At 34.1% G+C, this 21,412-nt stretch overlaps 1 protein-coding gene across 1 annotated transcript; it reads left to right on the plus strand.

The window, feature by feature from the left end:
- The first annotated feature begins 1,334 nt into the window (after positions 1-1,334).
- On the plus strand, positions 1,335-15,521 carry LOC136070081 (arogenate dehydratase/prephenate dehydratase 1, chloroplastic-like). Its single transcript, XM_065779452.1, has 5 exons — positions 1,335-1,502; positions 1,591-1,680; positions 1,792-1,859; positions 11,513-11,594; positions 14,814-15,521. Exons 1-5 carry the CDS (start codon positions 1,350-1,352, stop codon positions 14,868-14,870), a joined length of 450 nt encoding a protein of 149 aa, XP_065635524.1. The 5' UTR covers positions 1,335-1,349; the 3' UTR covers positions 14,871-15,521.
- The last annotated feature ends 5,891 nt before the right edge of the window (positions 15,522-21,412 follow it).

Raw genomic sequence — 21,412 nt, forward strand, 5'->3', positions numbered from 1 at the left:
ATTTGGGTTTTTTTTACCCAACCCAAAACTGATTTTTTCTTTTATTTTAGGCCAAGTCTTAAACTATTGATCTAGTTTTTCTTTATTTTGAATTGGCTTTCCTAATCAACACTTACTTGGGTTATTAAACTTTTTTTTTGGGTTAAAAACTAGACCTATAAAACTATTAATAAGATATATAATATTAAAAAAATATTAATATATAGAGATGGTGCAGTTTGTGTGGTTTTTTTATTATAAAACCACAAACTGCACTGCATCATGCAATGCGGTGCGGTGCGGTACATTGTTAATTGTATTGCGGCGCGGTTATGTCATTTTGCAAGCGGTTTTGGTGCAGTTTTTGCAATTTGTGCGATTTTTACGATTTGGTGAACACCCCTACTAATTAGTTTTTAGTTTTTTTGTAATATAAAAGAGAACTACTATATCTACAATATTTTCATAATACTTTTACAACAAATTTTAGGTGGTAAGTTGTCATTAATTTTAATTTAAACATACTACTGAAATTACTTTTTTATACACCACTAATAACCAATAACAACCTTGAAAGTATTGTGAAAATATTGAGTATATAGGATTTCTCAATATAAAACATGTAACGCGATTAAACTACAAAAGCTCTTAGGGTCTGTTTGGATAAGATGTTTTAAAAGTTTGTTTTGAAAAACAGCTTTTTGAAAACACAATTTTAAATACCATAAATAAGCATTTGGTAAAAATGTGAAAAAGTGTGTGTTATTTAAGATCCTGCCAATGGCCTTTAGGTCAATTGGCACTTCCTACTAATAAATAAATAATTAAAAATTAAAAAAAAAAAAAAAAAAGGGGTCAACTGGCGCTTCCTAATGTTTCCAATGGAGATGTCCGGGGTTTAAATCCCCCTCCCCCACTTAATATATATATTCAAGGTCCTATAATATTATTCCCAAGCTAAGTTTAGACCATTTTCTTTTGAAGTATTCTTTTTTTTATTTTTAGAATTGTCTCATTGAAGCATTAACCCCATCACTTTAGTCAATGAACTACCCCTTATCAAAATATTCCCTGGTCATTATGATTGAGACATTTCCTTTAATTGATGTCTTTTTCTTCAGGGGGACAAAAACTTAGATGTGGGACTCACACCACCGTAGTCTATGTATGCGATTTAAGGTTCATGTAATGCAAATCTAGATTGCCTAGGCTACCTTAAATATATTAATTTAGCTCAGACCATTTTCTCTTGAAGTATTCATTTTTCATTTTTAGAATCTTCTCATTGAAGAATTAGCCCCATAAAAGTTCTTGATTGATAACCCAACCAATCAATAGATTACTATCTGACCAAGTCAGTTAGATGCCAAATGCTGCCTAGTTATGATGTTATTCTGGTCATAAGAAATGCTACTGATTTTGCTTCAATTCCTTGGTTTATTCAGGATGACTTTGATAATGTTACTCGTTATCTGGTACTTGCAAGGGATCCAATAATTCCAAGAACTAATAAACCCTTTAAGGTAAGAGGTTCATTTACCCATAGAGATTTTATTTTACATGTTTTCTAAAGATTTTCTTATAGTTGAATATCATCATCCTTAATTTCAGACAAGCATCGTATTTACTTTAGATGAAGGCCCTGGAGTATTGTTTAAAGCCTTGGCAGTGTTTGCACTGAGGGACATAAATTTGAAGAAGGTATTTTAGTCAGTTCATTTTTATTAGTTCATATCAAAGATTTGACCATTCTTATTAAAAATAATAATATCAAAGATTTGACCATGAATTATAATCTCTATGCTGTTTCAGATTGAAAGTCGACCGCAGAGGAAACGGCCATTAAGAGTAGTCGATGACTCCAACACAGGAAGTGCCAAGTGAGTCTTCTTTTGACGACTTATTACAAAAAAAAAAATGGATATCAAGTTCTCTATTAGGCAATACATGTCATCTAGTTGGTTTGAATCATAAGTAGTACTTTGGAGTGATTTTGGTCAAAATATGTTGCTTGGAACACATAATTAATATACTTTAGACATGTTGATGCAGTTAGCTTAGAAAAACTAAGAAAGTGCAGTCCCAGCATCTCTAAACTCTAAGCCAATTGTATAATTATGCTGTTGGATTTGAATTTGAATTTTCTTTCATCACTGCAATTGTTCTTAATTGGAGCTTATCTCCAAAGTAGGATATTTGAAGCCTTTAGAACCAAACTTTCTGAATTCGTTTTTCCCATCGTGGTCCATTATCTTAAAAGTAAATAATCATTAGCAATTTAAAAAATCTCATGCTCAATGCCAATGCTTTAATTGAGCTGTAAAATATGAAAGACTAGGGTTAGGAGAGCAGAAAGGAGAAAAGAAGAATGGAGAGAGAGAGAGAGAGAAAAGGTTTAAGGGCTTAATTGTTTAGTCTCTTCATCGTAACATATATATATATTAAAATGATATGACTTGATTACAAGAATAACCTTAATCTAATATAAGAATAATAAGCTAATATAAAAAACTCTCAAGCTAGAGCATATAGATCAAACATGCGCAGCTTGAAAGGCACAAGCTAACAGCTCTGTTGGAATACCACCCAACTAATCATTCGAGCGAACATGGAGAGTAACAATTCGTTTCCTTATCAATAAATCTTGAATAAAATTAGTCAACCTAGATATTTTTGGTATGCATATGGAAAATGAGATTGTTAGCAATAAAGATGGCAGCCTGATTATTACAATACATCCACATAATAGTAGGAACATCAATACCGATGTCATCAAGGAGAAAATGAAAAGGAACTAATAACATTTCTAAAGCAATAGGAGCCATAGATATATACTTAGCTGCAACATTAGAATGAGCAACGAAATTCTACTTTTTTGTAGTGCAAAGTAACATGAATATCTCCAACCAATGTCTAATAGCCAGAAGTCAACACCCACAAAGTGTCTACCAGCCCATGTTATACTAAAACTAGTCACACAAGGAAGCAAAATGTACAACATTCTACGCTAGGAGCACCCTTTTGGTAATGTAAGATACGACAAACTGCTTCAAAATAAGGTTGATGAGAAGCGTCAATGACTAACCACGCCAATGACATAAGTAATATCAGGAAGGAAGACTAATGGTAAGATAAATCAACTTCATAACTAATCCCTAGTATTGACTAACATCAGTAGGAACAAAGTGTCTACCAGCCCATGTTATACTAAAACTAGTCACACACAAGGAAGCAAAACGCATTTACAACATTCCACGCTAGGAGCATCCTTTTGTTAATGTAAGATACAACAGACCGCTTCAAAATAAGGTTGATGAGAAGCATCAGTGACTAAACACCAACGACATAAGTAATATTAGGATGGATGGCTAGTGGTGGGATAAATCAACTTTCAAACAATCCCCAAACTAACATCAGTAGTGAAAATGCAAAACCTAACAACTTACGCAAATAATTAGACCCCAACAGTAATTAGACCCCAATAGTAATAATTAGACCCCAACTTAGGCAAAATAAGGTTAATGAGAAGCGTCAGTGACTAACCACACCAATGACATAAGTAATATCAGGAAGGAAGACTAATGGTAAGATAAATCAACTTCATAACTAATCCCTAGTATTGACTAACATCAGTAGGAACAAAGTGTCTACCAGCCCATGTTATACTAAAACTAGTCACACACAAGGAAGCAAAACGCATGTACAACATTCCATGCTAGGAGCATCCTTTTGTTAATGTAAGATACAACAGACCGCTTCAAAATAAGGTTGATGAGAAGCATCAGTGACTAAACACCAACGACATAAGTAATATTAGGATGGATGGCTAGTGGTGGGATAAATCAACTTTCAAACAATCCCCAGACTGACATCAGTAGTGAAAATGCAAAACCTAACAACTTAGGCAAATAATTAGACCCCAATAGTAAATTTTGCGACCTAATCACAATTAATCCTATCTAGGGGGTTGCGGCAAGGTGATCCTTTGTCCCCTTTATTATTTGTGTTGATTATAGAAGCAGCTGGTAGAATGTTGGATAAGGCTGTCCATGAGAGTCGTTTGTCAGGCTTTAGTGTAGGTGCTTCCTCTAGAAGATCTTTGATGATTTCCCATCTTCTTTTCGTTGATGATACTATGATTTTTTGTGATGCTAATATTGATCAAATTCTGATTCTCCGTATGGTGCTCATTTGGTTTGTGGTTGTGTCTGGTTTGAAGGTAAATTTGGGTAAATCTGAACTAGTGGTTGTGGGGGCAGTTCATAACATGGATCTATTGGTGGTTGTTTAAGGCTGCAAGCAAGGATCTCTCCCAATGAAATACTTGGGTCTTCCTTTGGGGGCAAAATTTAAGGACAAGTCTATTTGGAATCCAATTCTAGAGAAGATGGAAAGAAAATTAGCAGGTTGGAAAAAATTATATCTTTCCAAGGGAGGTAGAGTCACTTTGATTAAAAGCACTCTCTCTAATCTCCCTACTTATTTCCTTTCCTTATTCCATATTCCTGCATCTGTGGCCAACCATATTGCTAGACTTCATAGAGACTTTTTGTGGGGTTGGCCTAGGAGACGAGCCCAAATTTCATTTGGTTAATTGGTTTACAGTATGTACTCCGCTTTCTTCAGGTGGGCTGGGAATTAGAAACCTGAGAACCTTCAATGTAGCTTTATTAGGGAAGTGGTTATGGAGATTTGGGCAAGAAAGGGATGCTCTTTGGCGTCAAGTGATAGAGGTGAAGTATGGTTGTGATTGGGGCGGTTGGTGTTCTAGCTCCTTCTCTGGTCCTTATGGAGTTAGTTTGTGGAAAAATATTAGAAGAGGGTGGCACTCCTTATCTCGGTTTATTCTGTATGAAATTGGAGATGGATCAAAAGTGCAATTTTGGCTTGATCGTTGGTGTAGATCTTCCCCTCTCACAGATCGTTATCCTGATTTATATAGGATTTGCCGCAACAAAAAGGCAAGTGTAGTGGACCTTATGAGGTTCACCAATGGAGTTCTCCACTGGGATTTTCAGTTTTGTAGGGAGGTGCATAACCGTGAATTGGAAGCTTTCAGGAGTTTCATTAATTCCATTGATTGCACTACTGTAAGAGGGATCGGGGAGGATAAGAGACGTTGGCTGCCTTGTAAGAGTAAGGAGTTCACGGTTAGTGCTTACTACCATCTTCTAGTTGGCCATAGTGAGCAGTTTTTCCCTTGGAAAAGCATTTGGAAGCAGAAGATCCCCTCTAGAGTGGCTTTCTTTGTATGGACAGCAGCCTTGGGGAAATGTCTGACTATTGACAACTTAAGGAAAAGAAAGGTTTGCATTTTGGACTGGTGTTTCATGTGCAAGTGTAATAGTGAAACTATTGACCATCTTTTCCTTCATTGCCCGGTTGCTTTGGAGTTGTGGGATATGGTTTTTGGGTTATTCGGAGTTTGTTGGGTTATGCCTTTCTCTGTTGTTGGGCTTTTGGCATGCTGGCAAGGTCGTTTTGGTCGCCATCGTAATGGAAATCTATGGATGGTTGTTCCTCATTGTTTGATGTGGTGTATTTGGAAGGAGAGAAATAGTAGATGTTTTGAAGACAAGGAGCGTTCCATGCCTGATCTCAAGCTTCTTTTTTTTAGAACCTTACTTGATTGGTTCTCTGTGTGGAGAAACCATCCTTTTTCCTCTATTTTGGATTTTCTTGATTTTTGTAATGTTCGTTTTTGATTTGTTCACCCATGTATACTCCCTGTGTACTTGAGTGTTCCTCTCTTTTTGATTTCAATGAATCTTATTACTTATCAAAAAAAAAAACAATTAAAGAGCAATATACATGATTGACCGATTTCATAATCCATGGTTTGCAATAAACAATATAAAGCAATAATGCAATATAAAGTGCAAAAAATAAATGCGCAAACCATGCAAAGATACCAAGACGTGTTTTCAAAGAGGAAACCGGAGCCCCCAGTGAAAAACCTTTCCGCCAACCCTGTATGTTGGAATTGCACTATAGAATAGATGTAGTACAAGATTGACTATAGACCCTTCAAGCCTAGATCTCCCCAAGTACTCGAGCCATCCAAGCTACTGCTAGCATTTGAATTCACCGAGTCCTTTCTTCTACAGAGTCTTGCCGGTTAAGCAATCAACCGCTAGTCACCCAATGAAACTTGGATTTGAACTGTAGCTCCTAATGGTTTACAACACCAGTCAACTCTCTAACACTCAGATAAGGTGTAGGTAGTGATGGTTAAAATCTCCTCTCTTGGATATAGAAATGATGAGAGGGAAGGAGAAGAAAGATAAGATGTGTTTGGCTCAAACAACAAAAATGGCTTCCTCTCTCTCTAAGAGGCAATCTGAAAGTTGCTCTCTATCTCTCTAGTGTATTTGTGTAGGAAAAAGATATATATATATATATATATTGGGAGTGAATTGGCGAAGGGATATAACTGAAATAATTGTTCTGTCCTCGGCTAACTCACAAGTGCGACTTGGTCCCGAGTTGTTTACGAGTTGCAAATAACAAAGGTAGCTCCTTGTTTTGCCATGTGTCCTTTCAGCAAAAGTGACTAGGTTCAAGTACATCTACCCAATTAAAAAAATAACCCCACAAATTACATGAAAATTGAGCAAAAGTTCCACGCAAATTTGGCATAGAATTAAGCCAACAAACAAAGACTTAACAAGTAGGAATTCTCCTTTCTCTCTATCAAGTTTAGCAGTAGAATTTTATAGAAGTATCAACATGATGAGATCCTAAGAGCCAATTTCATGTAGAAGATCATTTACATATTTCCTTTAAGATAGAGAAATTCCTTGAGAAGAACAAGCGACTTCAATTCTAGGGAAATAGCGAAGAGCACATAAGCACAATGATACTAAATCTATCCCAGGCACAGGGGGATTGCTTTTAACCATATAGAGCCTTTTGTAGCCAACATAAAGGTGTTCACTACAGGTAACAACATATTCAAGTGGTTGATCCATGTATATTTCCTCCTGAAGATCTCAATGAAAAGAAAGATTCTTGATATCAAGATGGTATAAAGACCAAGAATGACTAAGAGCAATAAAAATCCAAATTCAAATCCAAATAGAATTGAGAGCTATAAGAGAGGTCTCAGGATAAATATGCCTGTGTATCCTTTGTCAACCAACTATACCTTAAGGCACTTTACAAAACCATCAAGGACAACATATACTCCTCGTAACCTCTGAAAATACCCATAAATATCTCTTCGAGAAAATTCGTACACCACATACATCACCATGGAGACCATAAAACAAGGACTGTATCACCATGAAGGAAGTCATGCGAGTGGATATTGGATAAGGAAGATCCAATCAAGTGGTCTGATGTATAATGCTACATGGCGCTCCCTCTTACATTTATGGTGGATCCCACCATGAATTTAATTAGTGAGATCCACCATGAATGTAAGAGAATGGAACACCATAATATCGTGCTCCGGGAGTACCTAATAATTACTCCTTGAATACATACTCTTTAGCATTGTCAAAGATTCAGATTGCAGCACTTGGATTTTCTGGCCAAATTGAGTTGTAATATCTTTGTGAAAAAGCTGAAAAATGGACATTAACTAAAACGATTTTTCATTATGAATAACTCAATCATTCGGGAGTAGTCATCACTCATCATCAAAGGTAACAAAGTATTGAAATTTATTGGACGCAACATGAAAGCTAGAAAGCATGGACACGGCAATTTGTTTGTCGTGCCCATGTCGAACATGTACGCGACACGGCATACGCCTAGGAGACGGCTGCACGTGTGTCCCAAACTTTTTTTTATTTAATGGCAAGGACATGGCTTGAACACACTCGGGACACAGTCAGGACACACCCAAATTGCTTTCTTTTTATTATGTTGTCCACTCATACACCCTCCCCATGTCTTGAGATAATAAATTACACATGACCTCACATCTATCTTTCATTTGGTATTTAAATAATTTTTTAATTAATAGGTATATTAAAAATAAATGTTGATGACTTATTTAGTTTTATATATATATATATATATATATATATTTTTTTTTTTTTGATAAGTAAGAATGATTTTTTCAAAATACTTGTAGGTTAAACTTAATTTTTAATGGAGGCTACTAGCTCATTATCTTCGGATGAAGGTCCTCTTTGGAAATATGTTACTATTTCTCTTAAATTGATATATGTTTAACATTATATTAATAAAATAAAATAAAAGCTCAAAAAAATATAGAAAATATAAATAAAAATATATTTAATAATTAATTAATATATGTATTCCTTCTATACCAATGTCCTACTTTTCCAAAAATTTCCGTGTCATCGTACCGTACCCGTACCTGTGCTTGTATCCATAATTGTGCTTCCTTGTATGAAAGGGACCACATACATTAGAGTGTACTAATTCAACTAGGTTAGAGACCCGAACCAACCAACCTAGACAGAAAAAGAAACGATGTTGTATACTAAACTAACATGATTCCTTGACAAGGAAGATACATAACCAAGACTCCAACTTGACACTTCAAAGTGGACAGAGATGGGCGACCAAGTTGACAATGCCACTTGAAAGGAGATAAGGAACACTGATTTGCCTGTGGAGCGGTGGAGGAAATATAAGAGCAAAATTTGAGTAGCAGAGACCTCCAATTTCATGCCCCACACCAATCATACACTTATTTAGAGATCCTAAAAAATACAAATAGTAGGATAAAAACTAAAACAATAGACACCCTTATCCTGATCAAGCATATCCTTATTTAGAACGAGGAATACGCAGTACAAGTAACCAAATAAGCACATTGAGATAACCAAACAGCCCGAAACAAAAGTATCCTATTCTTGATTAACCTATCCTAATTTGAGATATTGAATAACCGACACTATGAACCAAATTGGGGTCTTCCCTGTCAACTCCCACGATTGTCAATGCTGATTATACTCAATGACTCTCGGTGACCATGTCGGCTCAAAAAGGGGTCATTGATGGTCAAACTACCTCCTCCTCCAAGTACATCGGAAACCTCCGTGCTTTCGTTAAGGCAACCAAAGTTTCCTTGAACATCCTCAAAACCACCAGAAATTCTCTCACATACGACCGACCAAGCATGAACACTACCATGTTTTTAAGAAACATTGCTGTCTCTACTACCAATCGTCAATGACAATAATGGCGATGAATAGGCGTTTCTGACGTCTTCATTCAACTTAGAAGAGTTAGACCATTACTCATAACAACTAATGCATATCCAAACTAAATCAAATAGAGTGAACTGAAAGTGATGCAGGAGCAAAACCAAAATTATTTTAAAATTTATATTTTCAGATTTTTGTATTTATCTCATAGGATATTGGATGTTTATTCAGATGGGAATTAGATTTGAGATTAGATAGGGATTAGTATTTGAGTTCAGTTAGGATTAGTTTTCACTAGTTATTAGTATCTTTTATCTCTTGATTTCCTGGAAGCACTAGCTCTATATAAGCTCCTGGTTTATTTTTATTTTGAGGAAAGACGATTGATTAATGAAATTTCAGAATGAAGATTTTCCAATACATTGGGTGCTGATTCCTAACACTTAAGGTGTTGATGCCTAAGTTTTTTGCTTGGTGTTGATTTCAGGCAAGCCCTAAGTACTGATTTTTAGGGTTTATCTTTTAATTTACTTGTTCTTTTATTTTCCTCTTGATTGTCCTACATCAATTTGATATCAAAGTAAAACAGATACAATTTAAAAAAAAAAAAAACAAAAAACAAAATCCCTCTCTTTTCCTTTTCCACTCATCACGAAACCATCTTTCAAAACCCAAATTACTGTGTTCATCCACAACCGCCTCCGGAAAAACCCCAAACAGCCCAATAAAAAAAAAAAAGTTTCAGAACCTCCTGCATCAGAAAGAAATGGTTAAAAAATAAAAATGAAGAGAGAGAAAAAAGAGAATACAGAATCGGTCAAGACCAGGGTCAATTCAAATCCCCTACTATGATACCATGTTTGTGAAAAGGAAGACGCATGTAAGAAGAAAAATATGAAAGAAAATGACTATTTCTATATTTGATATTTTCCCAATCCAAATAATATATATAGGAGAACATTTAAAAAATATTACAAATAATATTCTGATAGTGACAGCAGGTAGGGACACCTCACCAATAGTTTCTTCTAGAAGAGTCTAGAATTTGGACACCTCACTAGGGACACCTCACCAATGGCATCTTTCTAGAACAACACAATTCTCTTTCTTTCTAATACATTAAATTTTGATTGCAGTTATCCCATAACTGATCATCATCAATTTTCCCCTTGTAAAGAATTTTACACTTTGTTTGGTTGGGTTGGGGGTGGATGGAAAACATAGGAAGGAAAAGTGGAGATGACATATTGGCTTTCCATTGTTTGGTTAACAAGAGAAGGGGAGAGGAAAAGGAAGGGGAGAGGGAGAGGGTGATTTTCATCCGGTCTCAACAAAAACTAATCCTCAAATTGGGGAGAAAATGAGGAGGAAAGGGGGGCATTGAAGTCAAATGACTTAAAGGCCCTTCCACTAACATTTGTCTACCACCCAATGACCTTTTCTACCTTTACATCTGCCGCTCTGACTATACTCAGCAAATTTTATTCGTTGAAAGCATGAAGCATGAACCAATGAGCAGAAGAAAAATGAAAAACATAGAAATAAGACAAGGACAAGAATGGGCTATTCATTGGCGGGAAAGATATTCTTTTGGAGGCTATTAATTTTTATTCTTTTGGAATCCTTTCCCGAATCAATTTAAGTAATCACATTATTATTATTTTTTTTATATATATAAAATGGATGAATAAAGAAAAATTAAATAATATATTAAGTGTGGTGTGTTAACTTTTATGATATGTCATCTTTACCTCTTATAAATATGTAATAGGGACATGATAGTAAATTCATACAAACTATATCTTCCATCCTCTAATTTTGCTTCTCAACCAAACAATGGAAATTTATATTTATTTTCTGTCCTTTTACTTTTCCATTCTCTATACCAAACACACATGGTGGAAAGGGAAAGTAAAGTAAAAGGGATTATGGTATTATATAAGGTCACTCTAACTAAAATCTTTTCTATTACCTTTCTATCCTTCCAACCAAACAGAGCCTTAAGCAGTTAGAAAGAAGATTGTTCTTCTTATTTAAATTTAATCATGAAGTTACTAGACCTCTTGACTGCATTAGGAAACCGTCACTTCTGAAGAGGCTGTTTTCACAACTGTAGCATAGTGGGGAGACCTGAAGGGAAGTCATTGGTACAGGAATTTAAGGGTGATGCACTGCCTTTCTTCCGTTTAATCTGTCACCTCAGGAGTTGTATTGCACCTATCAAATTAGTATTCTTCATTCTTATTTCTAGTCCAATTTGTTCACTTAGTTAAAGTGTATCCTTGACCTTATTGAATATTTTGTGGTGTGCTCTTGTCGACTTAAGAAATTGTGAGGTTTTTCCATTAGTTGAGAATGAGATAGCGTTTGATTTTTATTAACTCATTTTGTGATTGTGGTTGCAGATATTTTGACTACCTTTTCTATATTGATTTTGAGGCTTCAATGGCAGAGCCTCGTGCACAAAATGCTTTAGGACATTTGCAGGTTTGTTCCTTATCATTCTCCGCAATGCAAAATTATGCCTCCTGATAGTACATTTGTCTTGTCATCAATCAAATTCCCCTTTAGGACATTTTCAGGTTTGTTCCTTATCATTCTCCACAATGCAAATTATGCCTCCTGATGGTACATTTGTCTTGTCATCAATCAAATTCCTTGTTACAATTACTCAAAATTTTAGAATGGCTTAATTGAAATTTTGGAATATTCTCCAATCTCATACTTAATACACAAGGCTCTTGCTTCTACAAGGTCTGGTTGATAGGCAACCTTACCCTCTCTCTCTCTCTCTCTCTCTCCACAAATATATATATATATATATATATGTTCACACCCACTCACCCACATAAGCCTAAGCTTGTACACTTTTTTGATAAGTAATAAGTTTTATTGATATCAAAAAAGGATCACCCTATTACACAGGGATGTACAAGGGGTCAACAACTCAAAGACAAAAATTACAAGAATCAAGGAAATCAAAATAAGAAGGAATGATTGGTTTTGCATAGCAACCAACCAATCCAATAAAGTGCTAAAGAAAAATGACTTGAGGTCTAGTATGGATCTCTCAATATCCTCAAAACACCTACTATTTCTCTCCCTCCAAAGACACTACATTAAGCAATGGGTACAATTAACAAACAAAACTATTTCGATGACGACAAACCTGCCTTGCCAACATTCTAAGAGCCCCAAAACAGATTGCGGCATAACCCAGCTTACTCCAAATAAACCCAAAACCATAGCCCATAGATCCATAGCAATCGAACAATGAAGGAAGAGATAGTCAACTGATTCACCATTACACTTGCACATGTAACACCAATCCAATATCCAAAACTTCCTTTTTCGTAAATTGTCAATTGTCAAGCATTTCCCTAAAGCAATAGTCCAAACAAAGAAAGCTACTCGAGAAGGAATCTTCTGTTTCCAAATGTTTTTCCAAGGAAAACAGAAGTCAGTAGAGCCCACTAAAATTCTATAATAATCATTAACCTTAAACCCCTTATCTCTACTAGGTTTCTAACACATCTTATCCTCACCAAACCCCCTTATTGAAGAACCATATATGGTATCTAAGAAGCCTGACATAGCCTCTAATTCCCAAGCATGCACACTCCTAAAGAAACTGATATCCCAAACAAAGACACCATTGGTGTACTTCATAAGTGCAGCCACACTAGCCTCCTTATCTCTGCAAAATCTAAATAACTTAAGATAACTAACTGCAAGAGATGTCTCCCCACACCAACAGTCTTGCCAAAACTTCACGCTAGACCCGTCACTAATATCATACAGAATATGGCGTGAAAAAGAAGGCCATTCCCGACTGATATTTTTCCATAAACCAACACCATATGGACCATTAACAGATTTGGTACACCAACCCCCCCCCCCCCTCCAAAATACACATCCATATTTCATCTCTATCACTTGCCTCCAAAGGGCATCCTTCTCAATCCTAGATCTCCATAGCAACTACTTTGAATTTAAGCTTAGGGATAAGGAATGTAAGCTTAAGCTTGTACACTACTTTGAATTTTAACTTTTTTCCTTTTGTGTTAGCTTTTGTACAACAACAACCAAGTCTTTGTTCATATATTTTAGGGTCAACTATGGATCCTAAACAAATTAGTCAGTGTTGGCCACATATATTCTTTTTTGCCATTCTATTTTATCCGAAGTCCTACTTTTTGTTACCTCTTTAACTGACATTTCCTTTTTTACTACTTATATTGATGTTATTTTAGGTCTTCCTTTATCTTTCTTTTTTTTTTTTTTTTTTTTTTTTTTTTTGTTTCCTTAATTTGAATCAACTAACTCTTCTCACTAGTGCATTAATCGTTCTCCTCTGAACATGAACAAACCATATTATTCGACCCTTCCTCAATTTTTCATCAATAGGGACCCTATCTTTAAGCCAATTCCCTCATTTCAAATCTTATCTTTCCTTCTATCCACTTATCCATCTAAAATTCTCTGCAACATTCAATTATAAGCATCTTGCTTATTAACCATATATCATAGCTTGTCTTTTGGTAGTCTTGTTCAATTTTACCTTTACCTAAATAGGTATTCTACGATCACAAAATAATCCTTATGTGCTTCTCCATTTCATCTATTGCGCTATTATCCTATTATTCACATTTGCTTCAATATTTCCATCTTTAAGAATTATTGAAATACCGAAATCTTACATTCTCCGGTATCTCTTGATCAAGTATTCTATTTCATGTACTTTGTTTTAGTCCTACTTAGCTGGAAGCCTTTAGATTCTAAAGCATCTCTCTAAATTGCTAACTTGACAGTAATTCCACATCTAATTCATCCACTAAAACTATATTATTTGCAAAAAGCATTCATCGAAAGAATTATTTTGAATCAATTTAGTGAGCTCATCCATCACTACTGCAAAGAGACATGGACTTAATGTTGATCCTTAATACTAACCTATAGTCATAGGAAACTCGTTTGTAATGCCTCCATTTTTTCACACACTAGTTATAGCTCCACAACTCATATCCTTAATCAACTTGATATACTTTAGAGGAACTCCTTTGTTTTCAAAAATCCACCTCATTAGGGATCCTATCGTATGTTTCTATATGTCAATAAATCAGTTTGTTAGCTTCTGTAATGCACAATATTTCTTGGACGTGGCCAAAATGTCAAACTTTTGACTTTAACTAGGAAAAAATGCCCATCCTAAGTTCTCTATGTTGTTTTTAGAGGTCAAGGGTACTGCAATAGAGGCTGCATTGCATAACATAGGAAATTTTATAATTAGATTTTATTGGGATTTAATAGAATGGACACATGATATTATGGCCTTGTCCGAGGAGTTCTTGTTCTAATCAATTCATTATGTTTCTAGCCTCCCTGAATATGTAGTCTTTTTTCAAACATTTGATTTAAAGATCCTTTTCACTCTGCTGTAATTTGTCGCATGGCTTAAGAAGTTAAGCATCTCAAGGTCAAAGCTAGAATTCTACAGTGTCTCACATAACATCACCGACTCCTCTATACTGCTTACTTCCCAGGAGTTGTCATAAACATAACACCATTCCTTAATGCTAGTAGTGATAATCATGTTATGTTGATATTTCACACTGATGGGATGCCATTAAAACTCTCTTTTCTTTAAACATACTGCTGTATAGCCTTATTTTTTCATATATTCATTACAATTTTACATCTTTGCAGGAATTTGCAACGTTCCTTCGCATACTTGGTTGCTATCCCATGGATACAACTCTATAGCTTCCTTTCTTCTCAAACCTTTCAAGCCGGTGGCAGAGGAGAATTTGTCCACTTTTTAATGGTCTGTGCAATTTCTGAGTAGACAAGAAGGTCGCATCATTGCCAGATTATGTTTGATGACATGGGTTGAACGATTGTTCCCAAATCCCACCTTGTCCCTTCTTCTAGCCATTTAGACTTGCTTAGCAAAAAATGAGCCATTCTAATAGCATGATGGTGGGGCTGGGGGTTGATTTATTTAGTTGTTAAAAGACAATATCAAGAAATGATTTCTGGATATCTTGGATTCTACCGAGAGTCTATAATTTAGATCCTTGCTTGCAACTTGCAAGTTATTGGGTAGTTCTCCCATGAGTTATTGACTGTAATCAAGAGACGCCTGGATGTAAGATTTGTTGTATATGTCATTTTTTGTCATTTTTCTGGGGGTTTTGTTGTATACACACCAAATCCGTCGTGCTGTACATTTTTTCATCTTGATGTATGCTAGAAAGTCAACTCTTCAATGGAACAATGGTCAAAGATGTTCTTCAGCATGGTCTCTCCTATCTTTACTGCTGTAAATGATGATAGGAACTCAGGAATTGTTTTGTAAAAATTGATTAAAACAAGGACATTTTGTGAGGAATCATAAAGTAGTTTTTAGACACAGCTATTGACTAAGCTACATGGCATATTTTGTGTGTTGCTAGTGCAAAGCAAGTGGGCAACTTGGTCTGGAATCTGACAGGTAGCACCAACAGTAGTGGTGGTTATGGTGGAGTCCCAATGATTATGGTGGAGCGGTGGTGGTGATGTTGTTGTTGGTGGCCAAGTTGATAGTACTGCTGGTTGTGAAAGTATTGTCTATTTAAGGTGTTACAGCATGCTATGGAACCTACCTTCTCTTTGGCATTTGAGAGCTTTGCCTATTGGGAAAGGTTAGGATTATAGTTGCACCTATCAAAATATAGTGTAGGTGGCCGGAGAAAAACTGGAGGCGGTGCCGGTGCCGGTGGCAGCGGTGACAAAGACCATTGTGTAAGTAAGACTAGTTGCTGTCTCTCGTTAGTGTTGATAAATGTATACTTTCCTTATAAGCTGTATTGAACTTAGTTAAGGCCGTACAAATTATAACTTTACATCATCAATAGTAATAGGGGACCCAATTGAAATGTAAATATCTCTAAACGACAAGTGAAATTGTCTTTTGATTCCCTTCATATGTGAACATCAACATCATTGACAACTGATATAATGTGGCATATTAAACATACGGCAAAAAAGAGCTGTTGACGTCAACCAATAGCAATCCTTCACATCAAAAAAAAAAAAAAAAATAATAATAATAATAATAATAAAGATGCAATCCCAAAAATAGAAGAAAGACAAACCAATAATATTTTGTGTAGCAATTACAAATGAGAAGTTTGATTGGATTAGGTTAACTTATTTATTCGTTTATCAAATATCAAATATCAGTTTCCTCAACAACAAAAAATTATCAAATATTTTTTTGAGAAGAAAAATTATCAAATATTAAAAAGAAGGAAAAATTAAATGATTACCTAAATGGCGTGCATCTTACCTTAAAGCAAAAAAGAAAAATGTTCGGTGGTGTCTTTTCCCATACCCGTTAAACAAAATATAACATTAAAAATATACAAAAAAAAAAAAATTGTTTCGGCTATATAGATCTCTAATAATTAGTGCACGTTTTGGAAGCGCGTTTATAGTGTTTTTCAGCGGTGCATTTTTTCTAAGTGGGTTCTATGCATTATTTACGGAACCTACAAATCTCTTTTTTTAACAAAATTTTTATTAAAAATAAGTCTTACAGTATTATTCACATATTTAAAAATTAATTTGTTTCAGTGTTTTTCGTTTTTAGCAATAAATGGTATCAAAATATACCCTTAGCCTCTTATTTTAATTACACTTCTGCTGCTCGATGAATTTGATACCACTGAGATGTTGTTCAAATTAGGTCACCAAAACCATCAAGCACATTAATAATTACAGCATAAAGCCAATGAATTAGGGTGTAAATTTATGTCTCGTAGCGTTCTCACAGTCACCTAAAGTATTATAAAATTTTAAAAAATCATTTTATTTTATAATGGTGTCCAATAAAGAAAAGTTCTTTAGTGTTAGCTTTTGGTCCCATCACCGGAAATAGAAAAGGTGACGCTGATGCAGCCTTGAGAAAAAGAAAGTAAGCCGTGTCCAACTGAGTTGGCTCACACATGTGTCATAAATTAAAAAGTGGATAACTCGTGTGTTCTGTATTATTGGTGTCTTTTATTGGGTGCTTGAATTAACGTACCACAGTTTTGTGATTGTGATTCCGTATCTCATGAATGAATTTTGGGGTGTTCCACTTTCACTTTGGCCCTGATTCCATTCTGTGTCTTTTCATTTTTTTAACATTATATTGCCTATCCCCACTATGCGTTCCATTGCTCTCATGAACATGGTCATAATTCAGGTTCTATTCGTTTTCTCCTTGGGAGGGGGGAATTTCTTTTTCTTTTTTTTAATTTAAAAAAATTTTGAAAACAGTTTATGACTTTTGACTCGAAAGAAACGTTTTGCAATGGATCGAATAGAGGCATTTTCGTTTCAAGAAACCAATTCATCAATCTATAGGAAAATTTAACTTTTAAATTTGAGAAATAATTATTGGATTGAAATCCACTGCAGTTTCATTTAATCATAGCAGTGACCTCCCATCACCATTTAGGGTGTCTTTGTTGTTATTATTGTTTTAATATAATCGCTAATATCAGACTATTTATCCACCATCCATATTGTCATTACTTTTATCATTACTTTTTAAAATTATGCCTTTTCTATTTGGTTAATTTGTCTTCATACCATTATCGATAAGAACATCGTGCATTGTCGCCATGTCACTAATTATACATAACTATTATCGTCGTCGTCATTAAATCATCACAATAATAATGGTCTTTTATATATCATTACTAGTTTCAACATCATTTATCTCATATTTATTTTGAACCACAAAACAAAAGCAAGCAAATATAGTCACATTTTTTTTATATATAAACAAATCTCCCAAACAAAACGAAATGCAAAATTGCTCATAATTAACATTTTTGATGAATTTTATACATGTATGTATGTATGTATGTATGTATATTAAAATACTCAATAATAGCTAAAGTGAAATTATATATAAAGTACACAATAACTAGATTAATTTCGTCTTTAGATAATGTTTCAAATATTTTGTGAAATATTGTGTCTTTAAACTTATTGGTTAAACAACTTTTAAGTGTATAGGTTCATTTTTCTTTCTTTCTTTATTTTATTGTTTTACTTGGGTGTTAATTAGCTTTTTAGGCAACAAGCAGAAATAATTTTAGAAGTATCATAAAAAAAAAAAAAATTGCACCATTCAAACAATTAAAATTGACTCTCAAAATTAAGTAGTTAACAACCACTGAGGTTTTAGATCGAATAATGATGCCTTACTTTGATCTTAGGCATAATTTTTTAGGGACCTTCATTAATTTTGTAGGAGATGCAAGTGAGTCTTAGAGATCATCTTCATGTCTTATGGTTGTATAGTTTTTGGGATCGAATTTGGACAAAGTTGTTTAGATGGAAAATACTAAAATATCATTACTAATTTTACTTTAAAAATCTTACAAACTAAAAAGCCTACTAATTTAATGGAACTGGATATTAATACAATCAAAGGAAGGGTTATCATGTCCTCGTTAACAATACTAAGAATGCTATATATCTAATAGCTAGTTAAAAGCTCATTTTGCGAAGGAAAACTTGAAATCAATCATGTCCGTATTTTATGATGATTGTTTAAAAATCAAGTCAAGACATCAATGGGAATGGTTTTATTATTTTAAATTTAAAGACACTTCTCTCAATAAGATTTTTTTTTTAAAAAAATATTTAATTCTATGTTTTTTAAATAATGCTATGTTTAGTTTGTTTTTGCTTAAGCGAAGGGTATAGTAGCTAAGTGGCATTACTTGCTCCCATTTATAAGGAAAATTATGGTTCAAATTCCTTTCTCTATGACTATTGTAACTATCAAATTCTCAAAAAGAAAAAAAAAAAATTGTTTATTTCTATTTGGGTGCTCTATATATAAATGGAGGATTTTGATTAATTTGCAGCTCTTGAGCTGCTTGTACTTTATAGTTTTAGTTTTAGTTTTAGTTTTAGTTTTTTTTTTTTTTGTGAAAAAAGAGGTTATTATAGTTTTAGTTGGTTTAAAATAAGATTTTTTTTTTTTTTTAATGATAAGAAGTTATTCATCTGAAGAAATTAAAATAAAATAAAATAAAAGAAGAAGAAGAAAATATTAGACCCTCAATTTCAAAATGCGATTATAAGATTAATTGTGTCCTTTTTTATCACTCTGTGGCCTACGTCAAACATGATGAGCAGCATTTGAGAGTCACTCATAGCCATCCACATTTCTTTTATCAAACTCAATGTACTTGTCTTTTCATTGTTCCAATTTTTCAACTCTGTGCCGATTTGTTCGACCCTTCTGCAGAGTCACATCTTTGATTTTCCACAATAAGATTCAAATCCGGCTTCTGTTTTAGATATACATTGGTAATTCCATATCTGTGGTCTGCCCCCATTGATGAAGCTATGAAGGTGGTTTAAGAATTACCCTCCACACATTAGTGTAGCTCATCTCTGCTCATGTAATCATTGCTTAATGCAAAAATGACACAATATGAATCTCTATGCACCTGGACTTCAATTATAGATATAATATACTGAATTAAGTCCCCGAATTTAACACGCTACGTACCAAATTACCAATAGTCTTTAAAAAAATAAATAAATAAATAACAACAATAAAACAAAAATGTGATTGGCTATTTGAACTTACAACGTGGTTTTTAAATCTATTTATTACTACACATTTTGAATTGCTAGGCAAGTAGATTTGTGACAATGTTTCATTTTATTTATTCTTGAGGGTTGTAGGGCCAATAGATTTAAGGCAGCGAGACGTATTTTAGTGCTTTTGAATAACTTTTGTAAAGGTTAGCACTAAGGCAAAAAGGTTGTGCTCGCTGCTTATTGATGCAGCGGTGCCGTGCTCACTGCTCATAGCACCATGGCCACAAAATCAATTACTCCTTTTGTCCTACAATAAATAATCATTTTTTCTATTTTGGGTTGCTGCTTAAAAAGAATAAATAAATAATTAATTAAAAAAAAGGTAAAAGCTCAATTTCTTATATTTTATTTCCGAAATCTTCGTTACTTCAAAATAATTGACATTATAAAAAAGAGTAATGCTACAATCATAGATTTTTTTACAATATTTTTACAAACCGTTAATATGATAAATTTTTGCTGGGTCTTATTCGGGCTCACAACTAATATCACTTTTTTACTTACTAATAATCATTCACCCCATTATTAGCAATTTGTAAAAGAAATTGTAAAATAGTTTGTACCTTTAGTACTACTCTTTTATAATACACGAGAAAGTTTGAAAAAAAAATGTTTATATATATATATATATATGTGTGTGTGTGTGTGTTTAATCAATTAATTAGTAAATAAAATTTAAATTAGACAATTTGTAAGTAAAAAACACTTACCTAATTCAATTAGAATTTGTTCAAAAAATATATCAAATCTAATTTCATTAGAATTTATCTAGTATTAGGTTGCTTAATTAAAATATATAGTGAGTTTTATTAGTTTAAACTAACATAGTTTATAATTAGTTGTAATTCTAAAAATCAAACTAAAAATATTTATTATGATGATGATGTAGAAAAAGATGAAATTAAAAACTTATATGGCAACATTAAAAGAAAAGTTAACAAAAATTCAAATGTTTCCATATATATATATATATATATATGGAAACCCCTCTGCTCATCATTTATCAAATAAACTTAAGGCCAGTTATTGTCCCACCCGATCTTGTTTGTTTATAAGTATAAAATATGGATTCTTTCATCCCCAGTCCTCTCATCCTAGAAGGAACAAGCAAGAGACAACACTAAACTGGACGAGGAAGGGGAAGGAAAGCAACGGTTAGAAAAGAAGCAGTAAGCAATTGTCAAAACTGGTTAGTAGTACTAGTAGATCAAAATGATTCATTAAGTTGTGCAAAGGACAATTGCATTGCCTCGAAATATTACTTTTTGAACAGGGATGCTGCACACGTAGCACAGGCTTTGGACTGTAGATCGTTCTGTCTCATATGGTCCTCTCTCAGCTGGATGTTGGTCTAGCCATCTACGAGGATCCCATATCCAACAACCCAACCTTAAAAAAGGGCATAAAAATGTCTTGTTTAGGTTGGAGCTATGAACTGCATAAGTTCTTTGGTTTGTAACGATCAAAATGAACCATCCACAAGATAGAGATAGTATTTAATTAATGCCATGCAAATAGAAGGAAAGACTTTAGATTCACTAGTTTGGTAAGAACAATTGGAATACAAGGACGCAAGGACGGAAACCCAATCACAAGGGGGGAAAAGCAACCCGGAGGAAATAGCCCTATATTCAATCAATGACAAG

Source organism: Quercus suber, unplaced genomic scaffold (assembly GCF_002906115.3).
Source record: "Quercus suber isolate HL8 unplaced genomic scaffold, Cork oak 2.0 scaffold_208, whole genome shotgun sequence".
NCBI classification, from domain to species: Eukaryota; Viridiplantae; Streptophyta; class Magnoliopsida; order Fagales; family Fagaceae; genus Quercus; species Quercus suber.